A 24740-nucleotide genomic window follows, 5' to 3' on the forward strand; every position below is an offset into this window, starting at 1 on the left:
TATTTGTAAAAAATGTTTGGAATCATGTATGATTTTCCTTCCACTTCTCACGTGTACACCACTTTGTATTGGTCTTTCACGTGGAATTCCAATAAAATTGATTCATGTTTGTGGCTGTAATGTGACAAAATGTGGAAAAGCTCAAGGGGGCCAAATACTTTTGTAAGCCACTGTATATTTTTAAAAAACACTTTTTTTTTTATATTTCATTTTAAAATTTGACATGGGGCTAGCCATATTCTTAATTTCCCAGGGTGCCACAGCCATGTGACCTGTGCTCTGATAAACTTCAGTCACACTTTACTGCTGAGCTGCAAGTTGGTTGGATTTCACCCCCCTCCCTTCACCCCCCCCCCCCCTTCTGTTCTTTGGTTCCAAACACTCGCTTAGTATTTCTTTCATTCAAAAAACAAGTTTTGGGTGCCTTAAAGAGGCACTTATCAAATGTGCCCTAGGCTCAACTGCACCATTTCAGCATTACACTGGAGGTGCCAAAGCATAAAACATAAAATATTTCTGTTTTGAGACATTATTCATTTGAATAATTTTTGTTTTACTTGCACATCTCTATATTTTGCTGCAGTTTGAATAGATGGCGATGCTTAAAGGGAAACTATACCCCCAAACAATGTAGGTCTTTATAAAAATATATTGCACATACAAGCTCACATGTAAAACCCTGCTTTATCTAAATAAACCAATTTCATAAAATATACTTTTTCAGTAGTATGTGCCACTGGGTAATCCTAAATAGAAAATTGTCATTTACACTCCTGGGATCATAGGATTCTCAGTGCACACACGCCAAGGCACACACACATCCATCATGCTAAAGCTGGCCATGTACGAACCAATAAGATGGAAGTTCAGTTATGTGCCCTTTAGCGTATGATCCCATATAAACTTCAAATCTACTCCCCACAAAATAACCAGGAATTCCAAAACCCACAAGTTTATATAGACTTCATATGCTACGTGTGAGTCTGGGGCATGGCTGGCGTTAGAAATTGTGTTTCCAGGTATACATATCCCTCAACGGGCGCAAATCAGTGATCTTGTGCTTGTGTGGCTTGGTTTGACTACAACTCTCAGCATACACTGACTGCCGAGCGATGAGGAACAGCACAGCCCTGTAACAGTTCGAACAAGACAGCTAAACCCGCCGGCAGCTTCGCCCACTTCAATTATCCAATAGGATGGCGCTCTCTCTATGGCACTGTCTCTATGGTTCTCTCTGGTACTTACACTGCAACTCTATGGTAGCGGCGTGAGAACGTAGGCCGTACATCGCGCCTTTCAGTAACTTCTCTGTAGCATTGGGTAAATAGGGAATTTTGCGACAGTTCTGGCAAATTTGCTGACGTACGTTTGGTTTGCTTTTTGGTCGGTCTTTGCAAAGTGCCGGTATCTAGGAACAGGCTGGTTTGAGGCCTTTGAATAATCCGCTGACATCCAGCGGAGAATCCGGCGGGAATCCCTGAAACAAAAGGTAAATCCAGAGAGGGGGAGCGGCTGGTGCCCGTTACGGTGTATTAGGCGCCATGAGAACGGGAGGCCTCTGTTGTACTGGGGAGGGATGAAGCCTGGAGGACCGGAGGCCTGCGCAATGGGCGCTGTAACTATAGTGCAATATATACGCTAGCCTTTCTTTTATTATTGGTGTCAGAGCCCAGGGCAGCGTTGAGCGGTCTGTAAGAGGCAACAGTGCTGAACTAGGAGGTTAATTCTGAAAGTTGCAGTTCAGCTTTATAACTAGGTTCTGCCATAAGCCCATTAAGCCTCATCCCCGCCTGTATTTCATTATGTCTCTCCCCTACTGGCCACAAACCGGCCGTAAGAGACTGTACTGGGAGAGCCTGGTGTCAGTGGGTCTGTTCGCCCTGTACTGGGAGAGCCTGGTGTCAGTGGGTCTGTTCGCCCTGTACTGGGAGAGCCTGGTGTCAGTGGGTCTGTTCGCCCTGTACTGGGAGAGCCTGGTGTCAGTGGGTCTCAGCTGGGAGGCAGGGCTCCTGTTATTCCCCATGGGGCTCAGCACAAGCCATGTTTGCCTGGCAAAGGGGTTCAGACTAGGCCCTGGCACTCCCTCCGCACACAGGCCCAAACACACATACAAATGGGGGTACACTGGGAGTTTACCAGTTGGGCAGTTTTACTTTTTACATGTAATGATAACATGAGCTTCAACATGGCACTGTAGCAAAGGGAGAAGCTTGTTATTCATGTTCTGGTGTTTGGGTGTGAATGTGTCTCTAACAGCTGCCAGCTACAGGCAGTACTGTGTTCCCTGATGGCCCAGAATGTGTAGAGATTGGGGTTCAGCAACAACCCTGCTTTTCCATTTCAGCCTCTCATGTGCCGCGGATACGGAATGAATGGATCATAGAATTGTGGGTCCCATCACCAACCATGTCCTCTCATTGGCCAGTGTCTCCTTGGCAGCTAAATGGGGCCACCCTTTAGTAGAGTCAGAAACACTTTTTAATCAATCCAGTGTATTACAATTATGTTCTAATACTGACCACAACCTAACTATTTAATGCTATTCACACATATGTACCTCTTATATGTGGTGTTTGAATGAATTGTAGCAGCTATTTTAAAGGACATGTAAAGCCTACATTTTACTACAATGTATATATGTTGGGAACATCACCCCCACCCAAATGCCATCATGTGTACTGCATATAGTCCCTCTGTTTGGCAGCACCAGGAATCTGGAATGCTTGATACCTCTGATAATGCACAGCATGTTGGATCAGTGGGCAGCACTCAAATCCTGAGTTCAATTCCAGCTAGGGCACTCTCTGTAAGGAGGTTGTATCCCTGTGTCTGTATAGGTTTCATCAAGTTACTCTGGTACAGGCAGGTTAGTTTGCCATTCATCTGAATTTGATAGGGACCTTAGATTGTAAGCTCCACTGGTTAAAGGAAAAGTAACACAATTTTTTTTAAATCCACTTTTTTTTTTTAAATCCACTATACAGAAGGAAGGCTAAGGTTGATCAATCAATTCTGGATCGCCGTATTTGAAATGACCAGATGCAACGTTTTTACAATGTATTTTCTAATAAAGCATTTAAAATAATAACTGCTGGAAAGGATAGGGCAATTATTGGAGCAGGGTAGAATAGATTTTTTACTCTTTAAGTGACTGATGTGAATTATATGTAATCTCTATGTGTAAAGTGCTGCGTTAATGTGTCAGTGTTATATAGATACCAGGATATAATTGAATATTTTTAAATCACTTGTTTTTGCATGCTTGTTTGTGTATTGGGCACAGTAGTGACGTGTGACTTGATTGTACGTCTGTCGTAAGGTCACCCAATCAAAACGGCTTACATTTCTGAGATGAAACTGCTGTGATTGTATACTTTCATTAAAGGAAACTATGCCCCCAAACAATGTGTGTCTGTATAAGAATATATTGCATAAACAATCTTGTATGTAAAACCCTGCTTCATCTTAAAGGAACAGTAACACCAAAAAAAGTGTATAAAAGTAACTAAAATATAATGTTCTGTTCTGCTGCCCTGCACTGGTAAAAGTTGTGTGTTTACTTCAGAAAGTCTACTATAATTTATATAAATAAGCTGCTGTGTAGCCATGGAGGCAGCCATTCAAAGGAGAAAAGGCACAGGCACTTAGCAGATAACAGATAAGCTCTGTAGAATACAATAGTGTTTTATCTGTTATCTGCTATGTAACCTGTGCCTTTTCTCCTTTTTTCCAGCTTGAATGGCTGCCCCCGTGGCTACACAGCAGCTTATTATATAAATTATAGTAGTGTTACTTTAGCAAACACACCAGTTTTACCAGTGCAGGGCAACAGTGCATTATATTTTTATTACTTTCATTTTTTAGTGTTACTGTTCTTTTAATAAACCATTTTCATAAAATATAATCCTAAATAGAAAATTGTCATTTTAAGAATTAAGGGCCGCCCCCTGGGATCATAGGATTCACAGTGCACACAAACAAGCCAAGGCACACATACATGCTAGGCCACATCAGCCAATTAATGGACAGGGTTCTGCCTTTTGCGCCGAATTGCACAAATTGGAGATAAAAATCCTCTGTACCTGCATGTGAATCTGTAGCATTCGGTATGATTATGCTCAGAGCATTTGACTAAGACAGTAACTTAATCAGTGACATTCTCCTTCCTCCAGGCCTCACAACATGGCAAAGTTTCAGGCTCCAGTAATAAACGACAACCCATTGGGATGGGGCCCATGCGCTGTACCCGATCAGTTTAAAGATATGCCATACCAGCCCTTCAGCAAAGGAGACCGACTGGGCAAGGTACGTTTTATTCTTATCTTATAAATATTAATTTGTGTGAGATGGGAACCTAGTGTGTCAGTCTCTATTCTCTGGGGTGGGTTTTTGATTAAAGGGGTTGTTCACCTTTGAGCTAACTTTTAGTATAATGTAGAGAGTAATATTCTGAGACAATTTGCAATTGGTCTGCATTTTTTATTTGTAGTTATTTGACTTTTTGTTCAGCAGCTCTGGAGTTTCAGCAGCTATCTGGTTGCTAGGGTCCAAATTACCTTAGCAGCTAGGAGGCTAAATGAATAGGAGAGGACCCGAATAGAAAAACAAAAGTATAAGTTATAAAAAGTATCTGTTATTGATTGCTTTTTATGTTACTCTGTATGTCCAATGTATGAAACCCACTTATTGTACAGCGCTGCGGAATATGTTGGCGCTTTATAAATAAATGTAAATAATAATAAGTAACAATAAAAAAAAAACTGTAGCCTCACTGAACAATATTTTTTTGGCTGCTGGGGTCAGTTACCCCCATTTGAAAGCTGCAAAGGGTTAGAAGATAAAGGCACATAGATCAAAAACTATAAGAAATAATTAATGAAGACCAATTGAAAAGTTGCTTAGAAAAGGCAATTCTAACATACTAAAAGTTAACCGCCCCTTTAAAGGGAAACTATAACACCAAACAATGTTGGTCACTACAAAACTATATCCCATAAAACCATCCATATGTAAAATACTGTTTCATATAAATAAAGCCTTTTCATGAGAAATATACTTTGACACTATGTGCCATTGGGTAATCCCAAATAAAAAAAAAAACTGCCATGTCAAGTACTGAAGTCTGCCTTCTGGCTTATATGAGGGACTGCGCTCACATACAAACCAAGGGCGGGCAGACATACATGCTACATGTTACACTAGCCAATTTTTCTTTTACTCCCACACTCCTTCCTGTTAGAGTTGCTAACAGAACATCATAAAATGAATACTCAAAAGATATAAAATGCTAATATTTACTCTTTAGGCTAATGTTGCACACAACTGCAAAAGAAATGCCACTACAATTTCATACCACTGGTAAAGACTGCAATGGCCATTAAAGCAAACTGCCTGTCACTGATTAAAATAGGTTGGGTTTCAGCCTGAAACCTGCCTTCATGACATGCAGCTGCCAAATCAGCCGTAGTCTGTACTGGTGATTTTGGATGGTATTGGTCTTGTTTTTCCACTGGCAGACTTGTGTGCAAGGAAGGTAGCCTTACATTAGCCTTATAGAGCTTGCAATCTGTTCATAAGGTAAATAATTGACTGTGCTGAACAAATGAAAGAACATGAAAACAAATTGCTCCCATGATGTGCATGTCTTTCTCTCTAAGGCTCATGAGTATTTCTTGTTTTCACTGATAAGGTTGCAGACTGGACTGGGGCCACATATCAGGACAAGAGATATACCAGTAAGTGTGCTACTTTCCCATATCTTAACTGTGTGCTTGCTGATAAGCCAAGCTTAGAGCTTTTCTCCCACTTTCTTTAAACATTTCTTGACTTCTTATGATTATGCAGTGTGCTGCAAGCAGGTGGTTTCTTATTTGCTGTGCCTGAGTTACAATCCATTTGAGCAGTACTAGCGATTCAGCTTCACTGCAGTTCAGCACTGCTTATGGCAGGAAAGGACAAAGTGTATACACAGAGATCATTGCCAATGCTGTAACTTCAGTGAAGTTCAGAAGAAGTGGGCTAGAATCAAATCAACTCAGTCATATTGATTTATGAACTTTAAAACTGTATCAATCTCTTGTAAATTTTATTTGCCAGAAAATGTTGCGTTTGTAGGGTTTGCCCAGAGGTGTAAGTTGACCACTGTATTTGTGTGTTCAGGTTTTTTATTTTTTTTTTTTTATTGCTGCTGTCCACAGGAGATGTGGGATCACTGGTCTATCAGTCCTTTTAATTGGCTTTGATTTTTAAGTGAGGCATCTCCTCCTAGGGAACTGGAGCCTTGGTCAAAGCTCCCATTATGCCAAGATATTCTTTAGTTAATATTCAGATGTCATTAATGTGCCAAAAATGATGGACCACATTTTCTGGCCTTAGACCTCAAGATCCTAAACATCTACATAAGGACATCAAGGATGTTTAACTTCATGTTCTAATCTCACCCAATCGCAGTTGGTTTTTTTTATAGACCAAATCATCATCCAGTGGGGATAGAATAAAAAGTATTTAATGGAGATGATACACCTGTCATTTTTGACAGGGAACTATCTGTATGCTGGTGTCTGTATTCAGAGATTGTCGGGACTGGATGGTCCTGGGCAACTCAAACTAGATTGTCAGTGTACTAAGAAGATGTGCTGCTCCTGGCTGATTTTTATTGATCTGTTTTTTCCCACGAATACCTGGTTCTTTGATATTAAAGAACTGTTGTTTGCAAAGCCAGTTACTCTTTTTGGAGACTGGACTTGCTGAAACTGGGCTTTGTCAGGAATTGGTTATAAAGGCAGCCACCTATGGGTTAAAGGAATTGGCTGAAGGTGATCCAAGACTTCACAAAAATTATTGGTGTCATTTACCCTTTAATTTAATTTCTTTTTTATAATTTCTAAAGAATATTTCTTCCTTCCCACCTCTGCATTGTGCCAGTTTTTATTCTTGCTTAATCTTGATTCTTTTTCATTCCTAGATAAATACTCTTCCCAGTTTGGAGGTGGCAGCCAGTATGCATATTTCCATGATGAGGATGAAACAAGCTTTCAGCTCGTGGATACCACAAAGATGCAGAAGACTGCATACCAAAGGAACAGGCTGCGATTTGCACAGGTAATTAGGGAGGATTAAGTTAATTGTTATGCTTGTGGCAGTAAACTGATTTGTGTTACTTTATAATATTTGGCATCTGCAAAACCATGTTGAAGGCCTGATGGGCCTGTGCTAATATGATTACTATACTGTGACACACACAGGGTATTAGTAGCATGCTATCAGACATATAAACACCTTTAGGGGCATGATTACATAAGCACTTCATGCTGGAGATTATATTTTATATACTGTCTTCCATTCTTGCAGAGGAATCTCCGTCGGGACAAAGACAGGCGGAATATGCTGCAATTTAACATGCAGACACTGCCTAAGAGCGCCAAGCAGAAAGAGAGGTAAGTGACTTTTTGGCTACATGCTGTCATTTTTAGCTTCTACATCCTACGGTGTGACATGAGAATTCTAATTTCAGGGATCGCCTAAGACTTCAGAAGAAATTCCAGAAACAGTTTGGTGTACGTCAGAAGTGGGATCAGAAATCTCAGGTACTTGCCACAGCAGTGCTTGTTTTCTCTTAGGGGCTTTTAGTTACCTTTGTATGCTTCACATAGCGTATTCCTTTTTTGCAGGCCCAGTTGAAACCTCGTGATTCCTCTGTAGAGGTGCGGAGTGACTGGGAGGTAAAGGAGGAGATGGACTTCCCACGGCTGATGAAAATGCGATACATGGAGGTGTCTGATCCATTAGACATGTGAGTGATGACTGTGATTTATTCCTTGCCTCACTTTTCTTTCAACAAACCTGTCATTAACAGGGAATTTTATTTTAATTGTAGTGTCTTTTAGATGGCAGTATCCTAAGCAGCTTTGCAACTTATCTTTTTTGCTGGATTTGTATTAATTGGGTTTTCATTTTTCGAAGTGAAATCGTTTCTGCTTGTTAGGGCCATTGACTAGAATACGGATTCCACGCCCACCCTTTGCTCATATTTCTTTTAAGAACCTAGATACTAAAATGTATTCTTATGTCTTCCACTTTAAAGGAACAGTAACACCAAGAAATGAAAATGTATCAAAGTAATGAAAAAAAAAAAGAATGTACTGTTGCCCTGCACTGGTAAAAGTTGTGTGTTTGCTTAAAAAACCCTACTGTAGTTTATATAAATACCCTGCTGTGTATCCATGGGGGCAGCCTTTCAAGCTGGAGAAAGGAGAAGGCACAGGTGATGTAGCAGATAAGCCCTGTAAAATACGTAAAAAAAAAGGTGTTTTATCTGGTTTCTACCATGTAACCTGCACCTTTTCTCCTTTTATTCCCAGCTTGAATGGCTGCCCCCATGGCTACATAGCAGAGTGTGTATATAAACTGTAGTAGCGTTTCTAAAGGAAACAGATCAGTGTTACCAGTGCAGCGCAACAGTGCGTTACGTTTTAATTACTTTAAAGTGCTTTCATATTGGTGTTAGTGTTTCTTTAATAATGCAAAGCCACATTAATTTCCTTATTTATTGTACTTTTGTAGGCAGTTTCAGAAGGTTTCTGTGCTGAGGCATTATATACAGAACTCACAAGAACTGTGTCAGTTTCACCATCGTGCTGCTCTGTAGGCGGCGGCCTAAATGCAATATTAATATTGCATGCTAACCTACATAAAATGCTAATTATTTCTTGGAAATAATGTATCTAGGCAAGTATTTTAAATCTTCTCATTCCTCATGCCAGAGAGTGCTGTGGGGCCTTGGAATTCTATGACAAAGCATTCGATCGCATTACCACCAGAAATGAGAGACCTTTGAAGAGTATTAAAAGAATATTTCACACAGTGACTACCACTGATGATCCTGTTATTCGGAAGGTGAGGTACCATTTTGCTTGGACTTTTTTTCTACAAATTAAACCTTGTGATGTATTGACACCTAATAACTTTTCTTGTATTCTTTCTCCATAGTTGGCTAAAACTCAGGGCAATGTCTTTGCTACTGATGCTATACTTGCCACGCTTATGTGTTGCACACGTTCAGTCAATTCTTGGGACATTGTGGTCCAAAGGGTGGGGTCGAAGATCTTCTTTGACAAGAGAGACAACTCAGACTTTGGTGAGTAGGCAAAAGGTGGCACCAGTCTAAGCTTTGTGAGCTCTGTAGCAACCAAAGCCTCAAACCCTAATATAGTAGCTTGGAGGTACGAAGGGGAGCTGAGAGTCCAGATGCATGCCTCTGAAGCTTCCCCTTGTTAGCTTTATATAATCACATCACTGAGCATACTGATCAGTACTGGAGAATGGCTAGCAAGCCCTCCAGAAGCCCAGAGCTCCTTGTGCACTGTCGCCATGGCCATTATGAGATAGGTAAAGCCCTAGAGGGCAGATTCAAACTTGTGTATCCTCACAGCCTTAGGGTTGCTGTGTCACAAATGCAGTAAGCTTTATAGATAGAATATCTTTTTTAACTTCACTATTATTGGGCTTAAGGTAGCCTGTAGATTAGTATTGTCTGAGAATGTTCTGTGTTCAAATATTTTACAGCAAATGGCTGAACCTGGTGGTCTAGATGTGTAACCTGACACCCTTAAATATAGTTTGCCGCCTGCTCCACCTAGGTCCATTAGTGTTCTATATAGTGATACATATTGAATGACTGTGTAAAATGCACAAACAACTGCAACCTTAACATAATGTTATATTGCAGTTGTTTCCATAGACAGATAACAAATTACATAGTTTATCTTAGTAAAGTCTAAATCTCTGATATGGACTTATGCAAATGGAAAATGGGGCTGATCAAGGTAACTTTTCTTGTGGAAAGATAACGTTAAAAAGGCAAAGTTAGGGATTAGCACAAGTTGCTTCACTTTGTACACAAAGGTAAGAGGCACTTGTAACTACAGTTGTTAATTAAGTGAAATTAAACTTATTGGCTGTGGCCTGATCCGTTGGATATTTTGTTGGAAGTGAGCCAGGATAAATAGTGGCATGAAAAATGCCCTGTGTGCACTATTTATAGCCCTAAAACTCCTTTTCCTACTCTACTTATGTAATACTGTCTTGATTAGATTGTATAGATATAAAAGCCATGATTTGATTGGCATGCAATGAAAAGTGCTTCTGTACATGATTTTGTGTGTTTAGTTCTCTTGTGTTTTTCTTGGCACGCTGCTTAATTTTTATGTCCTTCTCTAGATTTGCTCACCGTGAGCGAAACTGCCAATGAGCCCCCTCAGGATGACGTGAACTCCTTAAACTCCCCACGGAATCTGGCCATGGAGGCCACTTACATCAACCACAATTTCTCCCAGCAATGCCTTCGCATGGTGAGTGCTTTGACTATAGAAGCCTCATATAGAATATAGGCATATAGAAGCCTATAGACAGTGAAGCCTCAGTTACTAACATTGGCGATAAAATTTCTTAACAGCAAAGGCCCATGGCAAGCAGTCTGCAATTTACTTTTAATAGTTAGCAGAAAATGAAAGCATACATCTGATTGGCTGTATGAGCAAATGCACTGGTGTCACTGAGCACCTATGTTTTATATGCTACCCATAATGTTCTCTTGTTCATAGTATGATTAAATCTACTTGTAGTTAGTTGGCTGGAAATAGTTGGTATCACTCAATAGGCAGGCTGTACTAGGGTGTATTATTATGTTGGGAATTTGGGTGCCAAGTGTGTCTCATATGTATGTGAGAATTTATAATGGTGCTTTTTTGGACCCAGTTACTCTCACTATAGCTTTGGGGGACATAGGGACTGTAGGTATAGCTTCCACCTGTATGAGGCAGGACATTAAAGGAACAGTAACATCAAAATATGAAAGCGTATTAAAGTAATTACAATATAATGCACTGTTACCCTGCACTGTATAACTGGTGTGTTTGCCTCAGAAAGACTATTATAGTTTATATAAGCAAAGCTGCTGTGTAGCCATGGGGGCAGCCATTCGAATGAGAAAAGGCACAGGTTACTTAGCAGATAACAGATAAAATGCCATTGTATTCTACAGAGTTTATCTGTTATCTGCTATGTAGCCTGTGCCTTTTCTCCTTTTTTCCAGCTTGAATGGCTGCCCCCATGGCTACACAGCAGCTTATTTATATAAACTATAGGAGCGTTTCTGTAGCAAATACACCAGTTTTACCAGTGCAGGGCCACAGTACATTATATTTTAATTACTTTAAAACACTTTCATATTTTGGTGTTACTGTTAAGGAACAAAAATGGCTCCTCCTTCTCAAGCCATATCCTACAGTACAGCTCAGTTTTTTCTAAGTGCCAAGGTTAGGACCAGGTCTGGAGTACTTCATGGGCCTTCAGGAACCAAATATCAGCTCTGGCATTCGTTTGGCCCTCTTTTCTACACTTTTTTTTTTTTTTTTTGCAGCATCTCACAAATGCTTTGGATGCAAAGTTCTGCAGGTGTTGGTCATTTTTGGCTCCGCCTGCTGCCCTCTGTTTGATTTTCTTTCTAGGTGACAACTTTGGTCCTGTGTCCCTCGGGTTAATTTAATAATGATATATATTTCTCAAAATCACAATCTTTTTTTCAAGGCTGGTGAGATGACAAATGGATTACAAGATGCAAGACTTTTCACCTTTATAACTAGGAATTTCCTTTTCTCTTTCAGGGCAAAGAGAAGCACACATTTCCCAACCCAAATCCCTTCATAGAGGATGATGTGGACAAGAATGAAGTAGCATCTGTAGCATATAGGTGGGTGCTTGTCATAAAAAAATAATTGTAACAATTTAATAGGCATCATGCCAAAAACCTGTGTGTTTTATCAGCCTATACAGGTGCACTTAGCCTGTTCTAGAAGATGCAGAAATTCCTTTTCCTTATTAAGCGGCAGTTTTATTGGCTTGTTGTAATGCAGAACAAGCTTTTGTATAGACCAGTGCTTTTTAAACTGTTGGGCTACCCCTTTAATGTAAGGGCACAGAGTGCTCTGTGGGGGCCAGGCTGAAGGCCAGTTAGGCTGAGGTTTGGGAAGAATGCCTGTTTACTCTCCAAGATCATACTAGAGGTCCACTTTGTAGGTCATTTGGGCTGAAAAATGTACCTGTTTAGAATATTCTCAGAACTGGGATATAGGATCTTTCTCGTATATCTCTAACAGCTAAGTGGGTCCCATCTTGAATCCAAGAGGGAAATCGGTGATATGAGGTTTTAAATAGATCTTTATCATGTTTTTTTCCATTGAAATTAAGCTGAAATGCGAGCTATGTAATGTCAAAAACAAAGTTTGCTCCTCCAATCAGTGTTTTAACGAGTTCCTTTTGTTTTATTCAGGTACCGACGTTGGAAGCTCGGGGATGATATTGACTTGGTGGTGCGTTGTGAGCATGATGGTTTCATGACTGGGGCCAATGGGGAGGTGTCATTTGTCAATATCAAGACTCTGAATGAATGGGATTCCAGGGTAAGTTAGACTGAAGGCATACGCGGCAAATAATGCCAATTTAATGTAAAGTTCTGTGCTTGATATATTACCATGCATTATTATATTATCATTTATTTTGACACCCTAACCCCACCCCACTAGGGAATGCTTGGTACATTCTGAGCCTAAACCGTGCTCTTTTGTGTGCATTCTAGTATTGTAATGGAGTGGACTGGCGACAGAAGCTGGACTCCCAGAGAGGGGCAGTGATTGCCACCGAACTTAAGAATAACAGCTACAAACTGGCCCGTTGGACCTGCTGTGCTTTGCTGGCTGGCTCAGAGTACCTAAAACTAGGGTAAGTATGCTTCCACTGAAATAATTAGGAAATGATCCAAATAGCTTTTACTCTAATTATGTGTCAGTGGGACCTCACTTCATGGTTATAGTTTGACGCTGGAAAGTTGCTTTACAAATTGTAATGTAAATTCCAGCAATAGCCTTTTACAAATTGCCTTACAGGAGCTGAATTATAAAAATATTGGTCGCCAGGACAGTTCTCTGCCAATTATATGTTTGTTGCAGTAAAACTAGTTCTCACTTAAAACTGTGTGCCTTATCCTAGCTATGTATCCCGCTGCCACGTGAAGGATTCCACTCGTCATGTGGTCCTGGGCACTCAACAGTTTAAGCCCAATGAGTTTGCCAATCAGATTAATCTGAGCATGGAAAACGCATGGGGAATTCTGCGCTGTGTGGTGGACATCTGCATGAAGCTGGATGAGGGAAAATACCTGATACTGAAAGATCCAAACAAGGTAAGGCAATCTCGCCTTTTTATCATTGCTACAGTAGTTTGGACCAGGTCTATTAAAAGCCTGAATTAACTCTGGTACCTTCCTGCTTTAGCATCTAGTTCTGCCGGGCCGAGGACGGTATCATGATACTGCTTTAGCAATGTCCTCTGCTTGCTTATTCTAACTCGCAGCTCATCCTGCTGTTTTCTTTCACCTTTGTAGCAAGTTATTCGGATCTATAGCCTACCTGATGGCACTTTCAGCTCGGATGAGGAAGATGATGATGATGATGAGGAGGAAGAAGAGGAAGTGGAAGGTACGTGTTAGGGATGGGATGTTATAACAGCACAGCCACCTTATCCATATACACAAACATACTGCAGAAATTCTAAATGCACATGTAGCATTGATGTTTAGCTCTTTAATGGGATTTTATTATGGGGCGCGTTTCTAATTCTGCATTTGTATTAGTGAAAGGGATCATCTGCTTTATTTTTTCATTGACTTTAACACTTTTTTTTAGCCTTCTTTACTGGGTAGTACTATGGGACATGTTAGTTCTTTACTAATTACTAGTTAATATCAGTATGGAACCCAGAGAGATGTAAATGCATTGTTACATGCTATAGTTGCACTGATCTAAGCCTCTTGCAAGATATTTATATGGGACATGTCTGATCTTTAATTTCTTCTCTTTTCAGAGGAGGAAAGCTGAAGACTCTGATGGCTTTATCTGTTCACTTCATAAAATTCCTCATGGATCCTCTGTGATGCCCTGTTATTGAAAAACTAATAAAGATTATTCGCTTCCTACTATTTCTTGCTCTGATGATGATTTTTTATAATTTGTTTAGAAATAGGTCAGATAAGTTGTGCTAAACAAGGGGGGAAAAAGCTATTTTTATGATTGTTTATAAGCCATTCTAATACAGGAATAGGTGGTAGTCTACACACACTCCTATGCAGCTTAGTCTGCTTATAGCCACTACAGAGAGATACAGTAACAGTGTCTCTACTCCCTTACACTCATTCTGATTCAGGCAGCGCTACTCAAACTGATGGGCTAATGCATGCCTTTGGGTGCCTGGGACAGTGCCAGAGAGGCTCTTTTAGCTACACCCGAAAGCCCGGCTAAAAGATAAATTAGGATAGGATTTGAGGTTAGATATTGTAATTCTTGCTGAATGGCTAGTACAGCGTTGTTATATATGTAACCTTGTGACCTGTTAAAGGGTAACCTCAATCCAAAGTGTGACATAAGTATAGTAACATAACTGGGACGTTTCTTCATCCTCGTATGGTGAAAAGATGCAGTCCCCACCCCACTACTACAGCCTGCAGGGACTAAGATAAGGTACAAAGGACTGAGTTGCCTTAAAATAAAACTTCTGTGCATCTCCTGATATCCCTGAAATGAAAATGTTTTTCTTTAGTTTCATTAAATGTCAATGAGGAAGAACATAGGGGAACTTCCAAACATTGCAAATGTCAATTCCCTAGCTCTGGTAACTAATTTTATAGAAAAAATAAAAGCAGAAGGGAAAGACCCTAAGGAAAGGGAATGTTCTAAAGCGCATTGGGTACTGGAGAAATAATAGAATCCACTATCTGCAAAGTGTACGGTTGGAAGGCCGTTTCATTGGAATGTGTGTTCAAAGAAAGTGTTTCGAATAGAGATGAAATTGAAATCCTGGTTTTCTTGTATATAGATTTTATATCTTTCCTTATTGGAGGATTTAGCCTCTGGGCTAGGGCTGGCACCTAAGGGTGCCTCCGTCAGACCTCCATTGCCCTGTATTTGTACTGAAAGCTAAATGCAGAATACATATTACTAGTTATTTTCTTTATACTTTCCCTTTAAAATGGCTTGTTCCTTAAGGATGTCTTACTGTGGAGCTAGAAGTGGCTAGACATATCTCTCTGCTATGGATTCTAGACTTCAGAAAGCCTTAATCCATGTGTGAATTGGGGGTCTGATAAACTCTTATGGAAGTTAGGGAATTAATAGAAGTTTGTTTGGCTTGCGTAAGAAACTCACTTTCCCATGCACATTCCAACGAAGAATCCTGTCCCGGGGGAGAGATTTTATTTGGAATGTTGTTGGAAAGGGAATTGTAATGAACTCGCTGATTTTTTTTTTCCCAGCACCACTAAACTCCTCTCCTAACATCTTTCTACAGATAGACTTAGGGCTCATTCACATTAGCAATACTGGCATTGCTGCAATTAAAGGGGAAATGCAGGGTAAAGAGTGTATTTTATTGCTTCAGTCAGTTGTGTAACTTGGGACCCTGTGACCAACACCTGCACATCTTGCTCTCACTACAGAAGATGTAAAAGCTGGAGGGGGCTCCCAATCGGGTATTGTGGGACACGGGGGGGAGGGGGGTCTACAGGTGAAATGAAATGGGGTCTGCTCCCCTCTAATTAGACCACTGTTTTCAGTTTGCTGAGCTGAAGAAAAGAAGCAAATAGAAGTGTGTTAGAGAAGATACAATATTTCTATAGCAAAAAGAATCTTTATCTGTAGCCGCTAGTGTGTCCAGCCACTTATTTCATCAGGGCCAGAGTTGTGGATTGGGGACCCCTGAGCATTACAGGGCCAATCCAAAGGCTGCCAGAGGAATATAGGAGGGTTTCTGATTTAACTTCCCTGATGTGTATGATATATTTGATATAATCCGCATACTTTTAATTGTTTAATCCCTGGGGTCCTGAGATGCTGAGAACTCAGCAGAACAAATGTCCTTTCTGCCCTTCCATAAACTTACACTGGGCATAACCGATATGTACTTTTTAATAAAATGCCATTTTGTCCTAAGTGCCAAAGTGCAAGAACCATTGGGGGGAGGTGATGTAATAACTTATGCAATATTTGCCTAGTCACCTATAACAACCAATCAGCAGCATGTACTGCTCATCTGTTTGAATGTTCTGGCCCACAGAGTCTGGCTATCCGTGATCTCCATTTACCTCTAGGCTGTAAGCACAATTATTGTGCAAATAATGTGCAAGGTGGTGGGTCTGAGCAAGTACTGAATGCCAATATATTCTTTGTGTCCTACAATTGGTTGTGAGTGCTGGTCTCTTAATTTGGGTACACACTTTTAGTAGGAATTTCTATTATTTGTAAATGTACCTGGAACCTACAGTATAGAGCCCAGTGACTTTCTCATGTAGTGAGAAAAGATCAACTCAAATCCTGTATAGCTAAGTGCCAAAGGTAAGATTTCCATTGCCCCAACTGGATTTGCAGGACACTGATCAGAGGGACCTGGCCATGCTGAATAATGATTGGGCTAAAATGGAACACAAAGCCCACCGGGAACTTGATTTATGGGATGGTCGATAAGATCTGACCTTTAGGGGTAAGCAGGGTGGGACTAATGTAAAACTTTATGAAAATCCATCCACATTCTTCACTACAGCCAGTTCCATGTTTTGGGAGTGTGGGATGAGTGGTCTCTGCAAATTATTTCTAATTACCTTATACAAAGGAATGAGGAGGACTCCCATGAAATCAGGGATGGGGTGCTCAGTATTGGTGCAGGTTTTAAGAGCCTTCTGTGTTTCCAACTTTTTTATACAGTGTATTATGTTTTTTAGCTTTCAGCTCTAGTCATGATTAATAGAGACAATAAAACAAGCATAAAGCAGTCACACTGAGGAACAGACTCGCTTGTACAGACTTTGTTCACAAGTTTAATTGTAAAACCAGGAAAGTTTAAAAAAAACAAACCATATAAGAACATAGCGACACAAGAATGATCAGGGCTAATACACAACACACATTTACTTCTCAGTGATGCTGTGACTGGGTGCACTGTTCTACAAGGTTTCATTTAATACACCCTGACACTATCTAGCACCCCGAGCAGAAGCCTAGTGTGATGCCAGTGGCACTGAGTTACTACAAGGACTAAGCCTGAATGTGTGGAAGGGTGAATAGGTTGGGGCCTTATACACTGACCAATCATAGAACTAACTGGAACACAGTAAATCTCTCTTGCCAAGTCGAGCTGTCGCTGCTGGTCAATAGACCAATCATAACTAATTGCTCCTACAAGGTCATTCACTTATTGAATAGAAGGCTACAAGGTCAACTTTCTCTTTATTCTGTCTTCTAATATCATTACTGGCTACTTGAGATATGGACGCCGTTTTTATTCTACAGTTGGAGCCTATAAAGGTTGCTCAGATTATCAGCCCTTAGTTTGTTAGGGATGAGTACCTAACGGGAAAAGTCCTAATTTTACATTTAATGCAACAATTAAAGCAGGTGATCCCTCACCAGGCAGGAAATGGTCTAGTCCTGAATCCACCTTAATATGTTGACATAGGAAAAATGCCAGGACTGAACCATATCACCCTGATGATGGGGAGTAGGTGATATGACTGTGTTTAGGTCCCCAGCCCAGTAAAGTCACATGACGAAAAGAGGTGTTCTGATTTGGTCCAGCCAAAGCCTAAGGACCTGTAAGGGTTTGGATTTTAGAAAATACAAATTCTGTATTCACTTCCTCCATTTTATATATAGGAAATCTAAAAAATCATATTTGGCTCCTTTGTTGACTTAATAACTGAAGAGCCAGTTTAGAAAACATATAAATGGGTCTCTACTGAAAGTATATCAGATAATGCAGCACAGCCCGACCATAGGAGCAATGAAATAAAGTCTTACAGTAACTTAGAAACAGATAACAGACAGTGAAATGACTGGCGCGGATATAGTGTAAGACTCTGCATGATGTGCGCAGCACAATGAGTAGAAGGTGGGAACAAAAATGACTTGCTGGGCAGCCGAGTTATTTGAATGTTCTTTTGCCATTAACCAAAGACACTTTTCGCTGGGCCTTCCTTTGGCTTGTCAAAGGCTGTTTCTCCGCCTGTCCTGTTCTGGCTGAACACAGAAGGGGCTGTTGTTCCAGATTGTTCTGCAAATAAAGAGGATCAAATGATTTCCCACCTACAGCGTTGGCCTGGGAAGAGCAAGACTAAGCTGTACGGCACATACCAGTGGCTGTTGGAATATTTGGGGTGTTTGTGTCTGTTTTTAGAACATTTCCTGCAGGTACTGCCTCAATATGTATTATCTCAGCTTTGCATACATCTTACATACAGTACAGCTGGGCAGCGCTGCAAACTCACCTCAAGTCCTGAGCCTCCAACATCAGAAGAGGACTTGAAATGTCTTTGGTGCCATTACAATGTACATGCCATAAATGTTCCCCTAAATTGTTTGTACAGGTGATGAGAATTGGTGAGACTCATGAACCCTCACATCAACTACAGCAAGGGGAATATCCATGTATTTGGGGGACCTCTGCAACGCTGTAGATGTTATAAGGATATCATTATGAGCCAGGCACATTCGCCTCCGTTACAATGGGAATTGCTCACAGATGTTAAAATATAACCTTGTACCAGGAGGAGCATGTAGGCTTCCTAACACTTGTGCTATAGATATTCTCATAACCTTAAAGGGGCAGTAACACCTTGTGCAACCTGAGTGTTACAGTGACACTGCTACAGTTTATATAAATAAGCTGCTGTGTAGCCATGGGGGCAGCCATTCAAGCTGGAGAAAGCAGAAAAGACACAGGTTACATAGCAGATAACAGATAAGTTCCATAGAATACAATGGTATTTTATCTGTTATCTGCTATGTGCTTGTGCCTTTTCTCCTTTCCAGCTTGAATGGCTGCCCCCGTGGCTACACAGCGGGGTATTTATATAAACTATAGTAGGGTTTCTGTAGCAAACACCCCAGCTGTACCGGTGCAGGAATGGCTGCCCCCGGGGCTACACAGCGGGGTATTTATATAAACTATAGTAGGGTTTCTGTAGCAAACACCCCAGCTGTACCGGTGCAGGAATGGCTGCCCCCGGGGCTACACAGCGAGGTATTTATATAAACTATAGTAGGGTTTCTGTAGCAAACACCCCAGCTGTACCGGTGCAGGAATGGCTGCCCCCGGGGCTACACAGCGGGGTACTTATATAAACTATAGTAGGGTTTCTGTAGCAAACACCCCAGCTGTACCGGTGCAGGAATGGCTGCCCCCGGGGCTACACAGCGGGGTATTTATATAAACTATAGTAGGGTTTCTGTAGCAAACACCCCAGCTGTACCGGTGCAGGAATGGCTGCCCCCGGGGCTACACAGCGAGGTATTTATATAAACTATAGTAGGGTTCTTTAGCAAACATGTCACTTTTACCAGCGCAGGGCAACAGTACATTATATTTGAATTATTTTTTAAAAATTGTGTTGCTGTTCCTTTAATGAATGTCAGGAAGTTATAAGCAGCCTGTACTTACCACACTCCTGCATAACCTGGTATGTTTTGGATTTGATTGGGACCTGGTGGGCCAGCTTGTGTTTTGCTCCTTTAAGGTCTTCCTCCTTCATCACAGGCCTCTTCTTCTTAACTGGGGCACCCTGACAAACATGCACACATCTGAGTTCAGATACAGACAACAGCTCTACTCAGATATTTCTTACTTCCCATAATACAGGCAGACATACACAGCGGCAGGGCATAGTCAGAGGAGATGCCCAATGGGCAGTTAATTAGGCCATAAACTGCCTCCAGCTCATTAGCCTGCAGGCTGCTACATGGAGTTGGCTACAGCTATGAGATCCTACACACAATATAATAGGAGCTATACTACTATAGTATGGCCAGTCACCACTGTAGAGATCTTATTATTGTCAGCCTAATGCTCTAGTTAGGGGAGCTACACGAGGAACTATTACTACAAAGCTCAGTGAGCCATAGCCAATGATTATCTAAGGTATTAGTACCCTCATACATTCTATAGAATGGAGAAATAAAATAGACTTTTAATATCTTCCATTCAGAACAACGGTGCATCGTTGTTCATCCTTCCTACACAGGCTGTCCTACAGTTGCAGTCACTTTCTAGATAAAGAGAAAACAATGTAGTTTCTTTACTTTCCATGTGGGGTATAACTATTCTGGCCTGGAAGGGAGGGGAAAGATAGGGCCATCCATCTCCAAAGGTTTGTTCATGTTATAAACAGAAGCTCACTAAGTGCTCACCATGTGTTAGGATTCTAGAATGCGCTCACACTTGACATAGGCCCAATGGCATGCTAAACTCATCTGGGGCAGATCACTGATTTAACTCTTCAGCCATGCAAGCGCTGAGTGTGCCAGGTCTCCATACAGATCGGAACATTTGTAATGGGGAACAGAGCTGACATTACTTTCTATTTTAAACTCAGAGGGTCACCTTCAGCTGCTCACTTTGCAACATTGTAAACAGATAACAACATAGTGTCTTTTCCTACAGGGGCCAGGGGCAATAGTGGAGAGGAGGGGCGCCTGGCATTGAGTGAAGACTCCCTTCAGTTACTCTAATGTCTGAGAGTCGACATTAAACAACAGATGGAGGGATGCAGGATCCAGAATTTATACACTGAAATTGGTTGCTACACAGAAAAAAAATGTCCTTTGTGTCCTATATAAAATGTCCTTTTATCTATAGATTTTCCCTTAAGTGGCCCAAACCTCAAATCAGACAGGAGTTTAAGGAGCAATAATGATTCACAAAACAAATAATATTATAAATGGAAACCAAGGAACCATATTTCAGGTTGAATGCCAATAGTGCCACTAGAAGGCAAAGTTTTATTATGTAGGGGGCTCTCTTACTATGAGCAGGGGTGCAAGTGCTGGGCACTAAGGGGTGCAAGAGCTGGGCACTAAGGGGTGCAAGTGCTGGGCACTAAGGGGTGCAAGTGCTGGGCACTAAGGGGTGCAAGTGCTGGGCACTAAGGGGTACAAGAGCTGGGCACTAAGGGGTGCAAGTGCTGGGCACTAAGGGGTGCAAGAGCTGGGCACTAAGGGGTGCAAGTGCTGGGCACTAAGGGGTGCAAGAGCTGGGCACTAAGGGGTGCAAGTGCTGGCCACTAAGGGGTGCAAGTGCTGGCCACTAAGGGGTGCAAGTGCTGGCCACTAAGGGGTGCAAGTGCTGGCCACTAAGGGGTGCAAAGGTGTAACCCTTACAGCCCGTACATTTAGCACTTGCTCGTGTTCCTTACACCTCTCAGAGACAGATGCAGATTACAGAGCTGCCTGTCAGGCAATAGTGAGCCCTAGGACCTCATAGCTTGCACATCATGCAGGGAATGTAAGCTAAGTACATGCCAAGAGATTCCCCATGCCGTCAGTATGCATATATACATATGGTTGGGTAAATAACCAGCCAGGGCCAGTAATACAAATTTACATTCAATGTAGTTGCTGGTAAAATTGCAATCGTCCATCTTTTTTTTCCCCTCCATTTTCTTTTGTTGCTAAGTCCTGCCTTTTAAACCCTCCCATCTCCAACATTCACCTGATCCGCCCATTTCCCACCCCCTGATGTCATAAACCCACCATTCCCGCCCAGTGACATCATAAGCCTGCCCAATTCCTACCCCCATGATGACACCTATAAACACCTCCACCTGCAGGCTGGTAGGATAGGAGGCAACCCTAGGGCTGGTGGCAAAATGTGGTATCCAAGGGGCAAAATAATGCAGAGTAATATGTTCCAAATTCCATAATATAAATATTTCTGGGTAAATAAAGTGGTATACCCTACTTATAGAATGCTGTTGATCACCATGACTGGCAATGAAATTACCAATGATATAGATTCATTTCTGGTTTAAGTCAATGGGACAAGTGTATTGTCTAGCAACTATTCCCGAGTTACTATGTGTATCTGTGCATTGCTTTTAACTAGGGACTTTACTTTCTCCAAACTCTCACGTGTAAATATATTGTGCACCCAGGCACCACCCGCTGTAACCATCCCCATGGCATGCATGCTTTATATGGAAGCCTAGCTTGTAGCCTTTATAAGATACAGGACACAGATTCGCAGCCTGAGATATCTAAATGTTGAAGCTTTTTTAATTCTATTAGCTATATATATATATATATATATATCTATACAGTATATATAGTTTTTACTTGATAATGAAACCAAACCCTATAATATCCCAGAAATCTCTATTACAGTTAACAACTGCACTCTCACCCCCTCTCTCTGGGTTATCTAGTAACCTAAACCCAGTACTGGCCCCTCCTTCATTCCTCATATCCCATCAATAGCTCAATCACGTCACTTTCACCTATAGACTGTAACACTAGGCCGTTCATCTCACAAGATGCCACCAAATTCTAATTCACTCTCCATGTCACATATTGACTACGGCAACTCCCTATTGATTGGCTTTCCCCTCCATAGACTGTCACCACTCTAGTCCATAATAAATCCTCGTGCTCCTCCTCAGAAGCCTCTCCTACCCTGCCAATCCCTATACTTTTATATTTTTCTCCATCATATATCAATAATCGGCAGGTATTCACAAACATCAGGGTGTAGGGAACCCAAACATTTTTTGCTGGGAGCCCAGAGCCAGATACTGCCCCCTGCTAAATGCAATACCCCAAGTGTCACATCTCTTTCTTTTTTGAACCCTGATTAACCCAAACTCGTGCCTTGCATCTCTTAGCCTCTTACATTGTGTGCTCTAATGAGCAGCAAGTCCCCCTTTATCCTCTGTATGAGTCTGTATTTGTATGTTACAAGCGGCATAGGGCAGGCAGAGTATGGCACACACAGGCAGCATAGGGCAGGCAGAGTATGGCACACACAGGCAGCATAGGGCAGGCATAGTATGGCACACACAAACGGCATAGGGCAGGCAGAGTATGGCACACACAAACGGCATAGGGCAGGCAGAGTATGGCACACACAAACGGCATAGGGCAGGCACAGTATGGCACACACAAGCGGCATAAGGCAGGCAGAGTATGGCACACACAAGCAGCATAGGGCAGGCAGTACATACAGTGACACAATGCTGAAAACAGCAGGGACTAAAAGGTGTGAAAAATACAGGGATTTACAGCCTGAATCTGAGGTGGAACAGTGCAGGGGCCAGTAAATCTCAGTAATGATACCATTTAAAGCTTATACAAGGGTAAGCAGTCACAGCAGCCAGACAGGTGAGGGGCCACACAGGGGAGGCCCGTGGCCAGTTGGACAGCACTGGCCTAGTGCAATAGGCAAACTCTACTTAACTCTGGGTGCAGAGCACAAGTTTATCCCAGCTTTCATCAAGGTTGGGGGCAAATTTCCTAATATGAACCCTTTCTGCCCCATGCTCTTAAAGCTTATGGTTCACCTTCTCTTCTACATTACTTTGTTTGGGCAGATCCACTGCTATTCATGCAAAGCTCATAAACACTAACCAGTTTTGATGAAAATATTGTGTCTCATAAGGTGGCATCTAACTAATGAACAATGGCTGCTATATATCATGCATAAAACAAAAGAATATGGCTACAGCAAAGATTTCCTTCACGAGTCAGAAGGTGCATAATACTGTTATGTTCTATCTTCTTGGGGTTTTTTTGTGGTTCCTCTGCTTTTTGTTAGTAGTTAGATGAAAAGCTTAGAGCTGGCTGCCCTGCAGCACTGGGCTTACCTGTGGCTGGGACATTCCTGCTGGCCGGGGTCACACTGATGAGAGGGATTCCTTGGGTAACGCTCTGCACAGAGAGCCTGGAAGCTGGGGCTATATACACACTGAGCAGTGCGACGCGGGGAGGAGAGATCTCTCCAGATTCCAGACACACACACACATAGCCTTATCCAGAGAAAGTGAGACACACACAGACTTATTCTGTAAGATGACTCTGGTTTGGAGAATCCAAGCAACTGCTCTTTGGAGTGATAGATTCAAGATACAACAGCTGTCATTTAAAGGCCTATTATTCACCAAAAATAAGTTCTTTTTTCAGTTACCTTAAAATAGCACTTTGCTGCCTGGAGTCTCGGTGCTCGGAGTCTTGCGTGTATCCCTGGCGTGTAACGGAGTCACTGAGCGCTTTCCATGTCTGTAAGACCCAGGCAGCAGTATGAAAGAAGTGCCTCTCTCTTCTCCTCCCTTGATCTGGTCTCCTACATAAAGCCAAGGCAATGGCAATGTTGGACTAGGGAATTACTAAGGCCAATGAGAAAGCTGTAACATAACTAATGTTAAAGGGCAAATAAAAATCTTGCTTTTCCTTTAAGGGTGAAGACACACAGAGCTACTTAGTAGCAGCTACTTGTCATGGCTACTAAACCCCAGAAAATACCCTGCCATAGACAATACTGAGAATTGCTTCTGGTAAAACACACATAGAGACAGATATCAGTAAATGATTAGCATTGTCTATTTTAATAGCCATGACAAATAGCTGCTACTAGTAGCTCTGTGTGTCTTCACCCTAAGGGCTGTGGCAGATGGGGAGACTAGTCATCAGCGACAAATCTCCCTTGTCGCGGGCGACTAATTTCCCCGAAATACCATCCCACCAGCGAGTATGTAAATCGCTGGTGGGATGGCATAAGCAGCGCATTCCACCGGCGATTTACATTCTCGCCGGTGGGATGCCATTTTGGGGAGATTAGTCGCCCACAACAAGGGAGATTTGTCGCTGATGACTAGTCTC

The 24740-nt window shown here is 41.7% G+C and overlaps 2 protein-coding genes across 2 annotated transcripts; one reads left to right on the plus strand and one right to left on the minus strand.

The window, feature by feature from the left end:
* The first annotated feature begins 1400 nt into the window (after positions 1-1400).
* eif3d (eukaryotic translation initiation factor 3 subunit D) lies at positions 1401-14032 on the plus strand. The gene is given in 16 exon segments (NM_203744.1): positions 1401-1489; positions 4173-4305; positions 5690-5735; positions 6965-7101; positions 7351-7436; positions 7514-7586; positions 7671-7792; positions 8763-8895; positions 8989-9136; positions 10219-10349; positions 11664-11749; positions 12329-12458; positions 12635-12777; positions 13045-13237; positions 13439-13532; positions 13918-14032. Coding segments are annotated over 15 exon segments (1659 nt in total). The 5' UTR covers positions 1401-1489; positions 4173-4182; the 3' UTR covers positions 13932-14032.
* A 2873-nt stretch (positions 14033-16905) lies between these two features.
* mustn1 (musculoskeletal, embryonic nuclear protein 1) lies at positions 16906-23782 on the minus strand. Its single transcript, NM_001171656.1, is given in 3 exon segments — positions 16906-18150; positions 19537-19657; positions 23729-23782. Coding segments are annotated over 3 exon segments (243 nt in total). The 5' UTR covers positions 23744-23782; the 3' UTR covers positions 16906-18043.
* Positions 23783-24740: the final 958 nt, after the last annotated feature.

This window comes from Xenopus tropicalis, chromosome 4, assembly GCF_000004195.4.
Source record: "Xenopus tropicalis strain Nigerian chromosome 4, UCB_Xtro_10.0, whole genome shotgun sequence".
Taxonomy (NCBI): Eukaryota; Metazoa; Chordata; class Amphibia; order Anura; family Pipidae; genus Xenopus; species Xenopus tropicalis.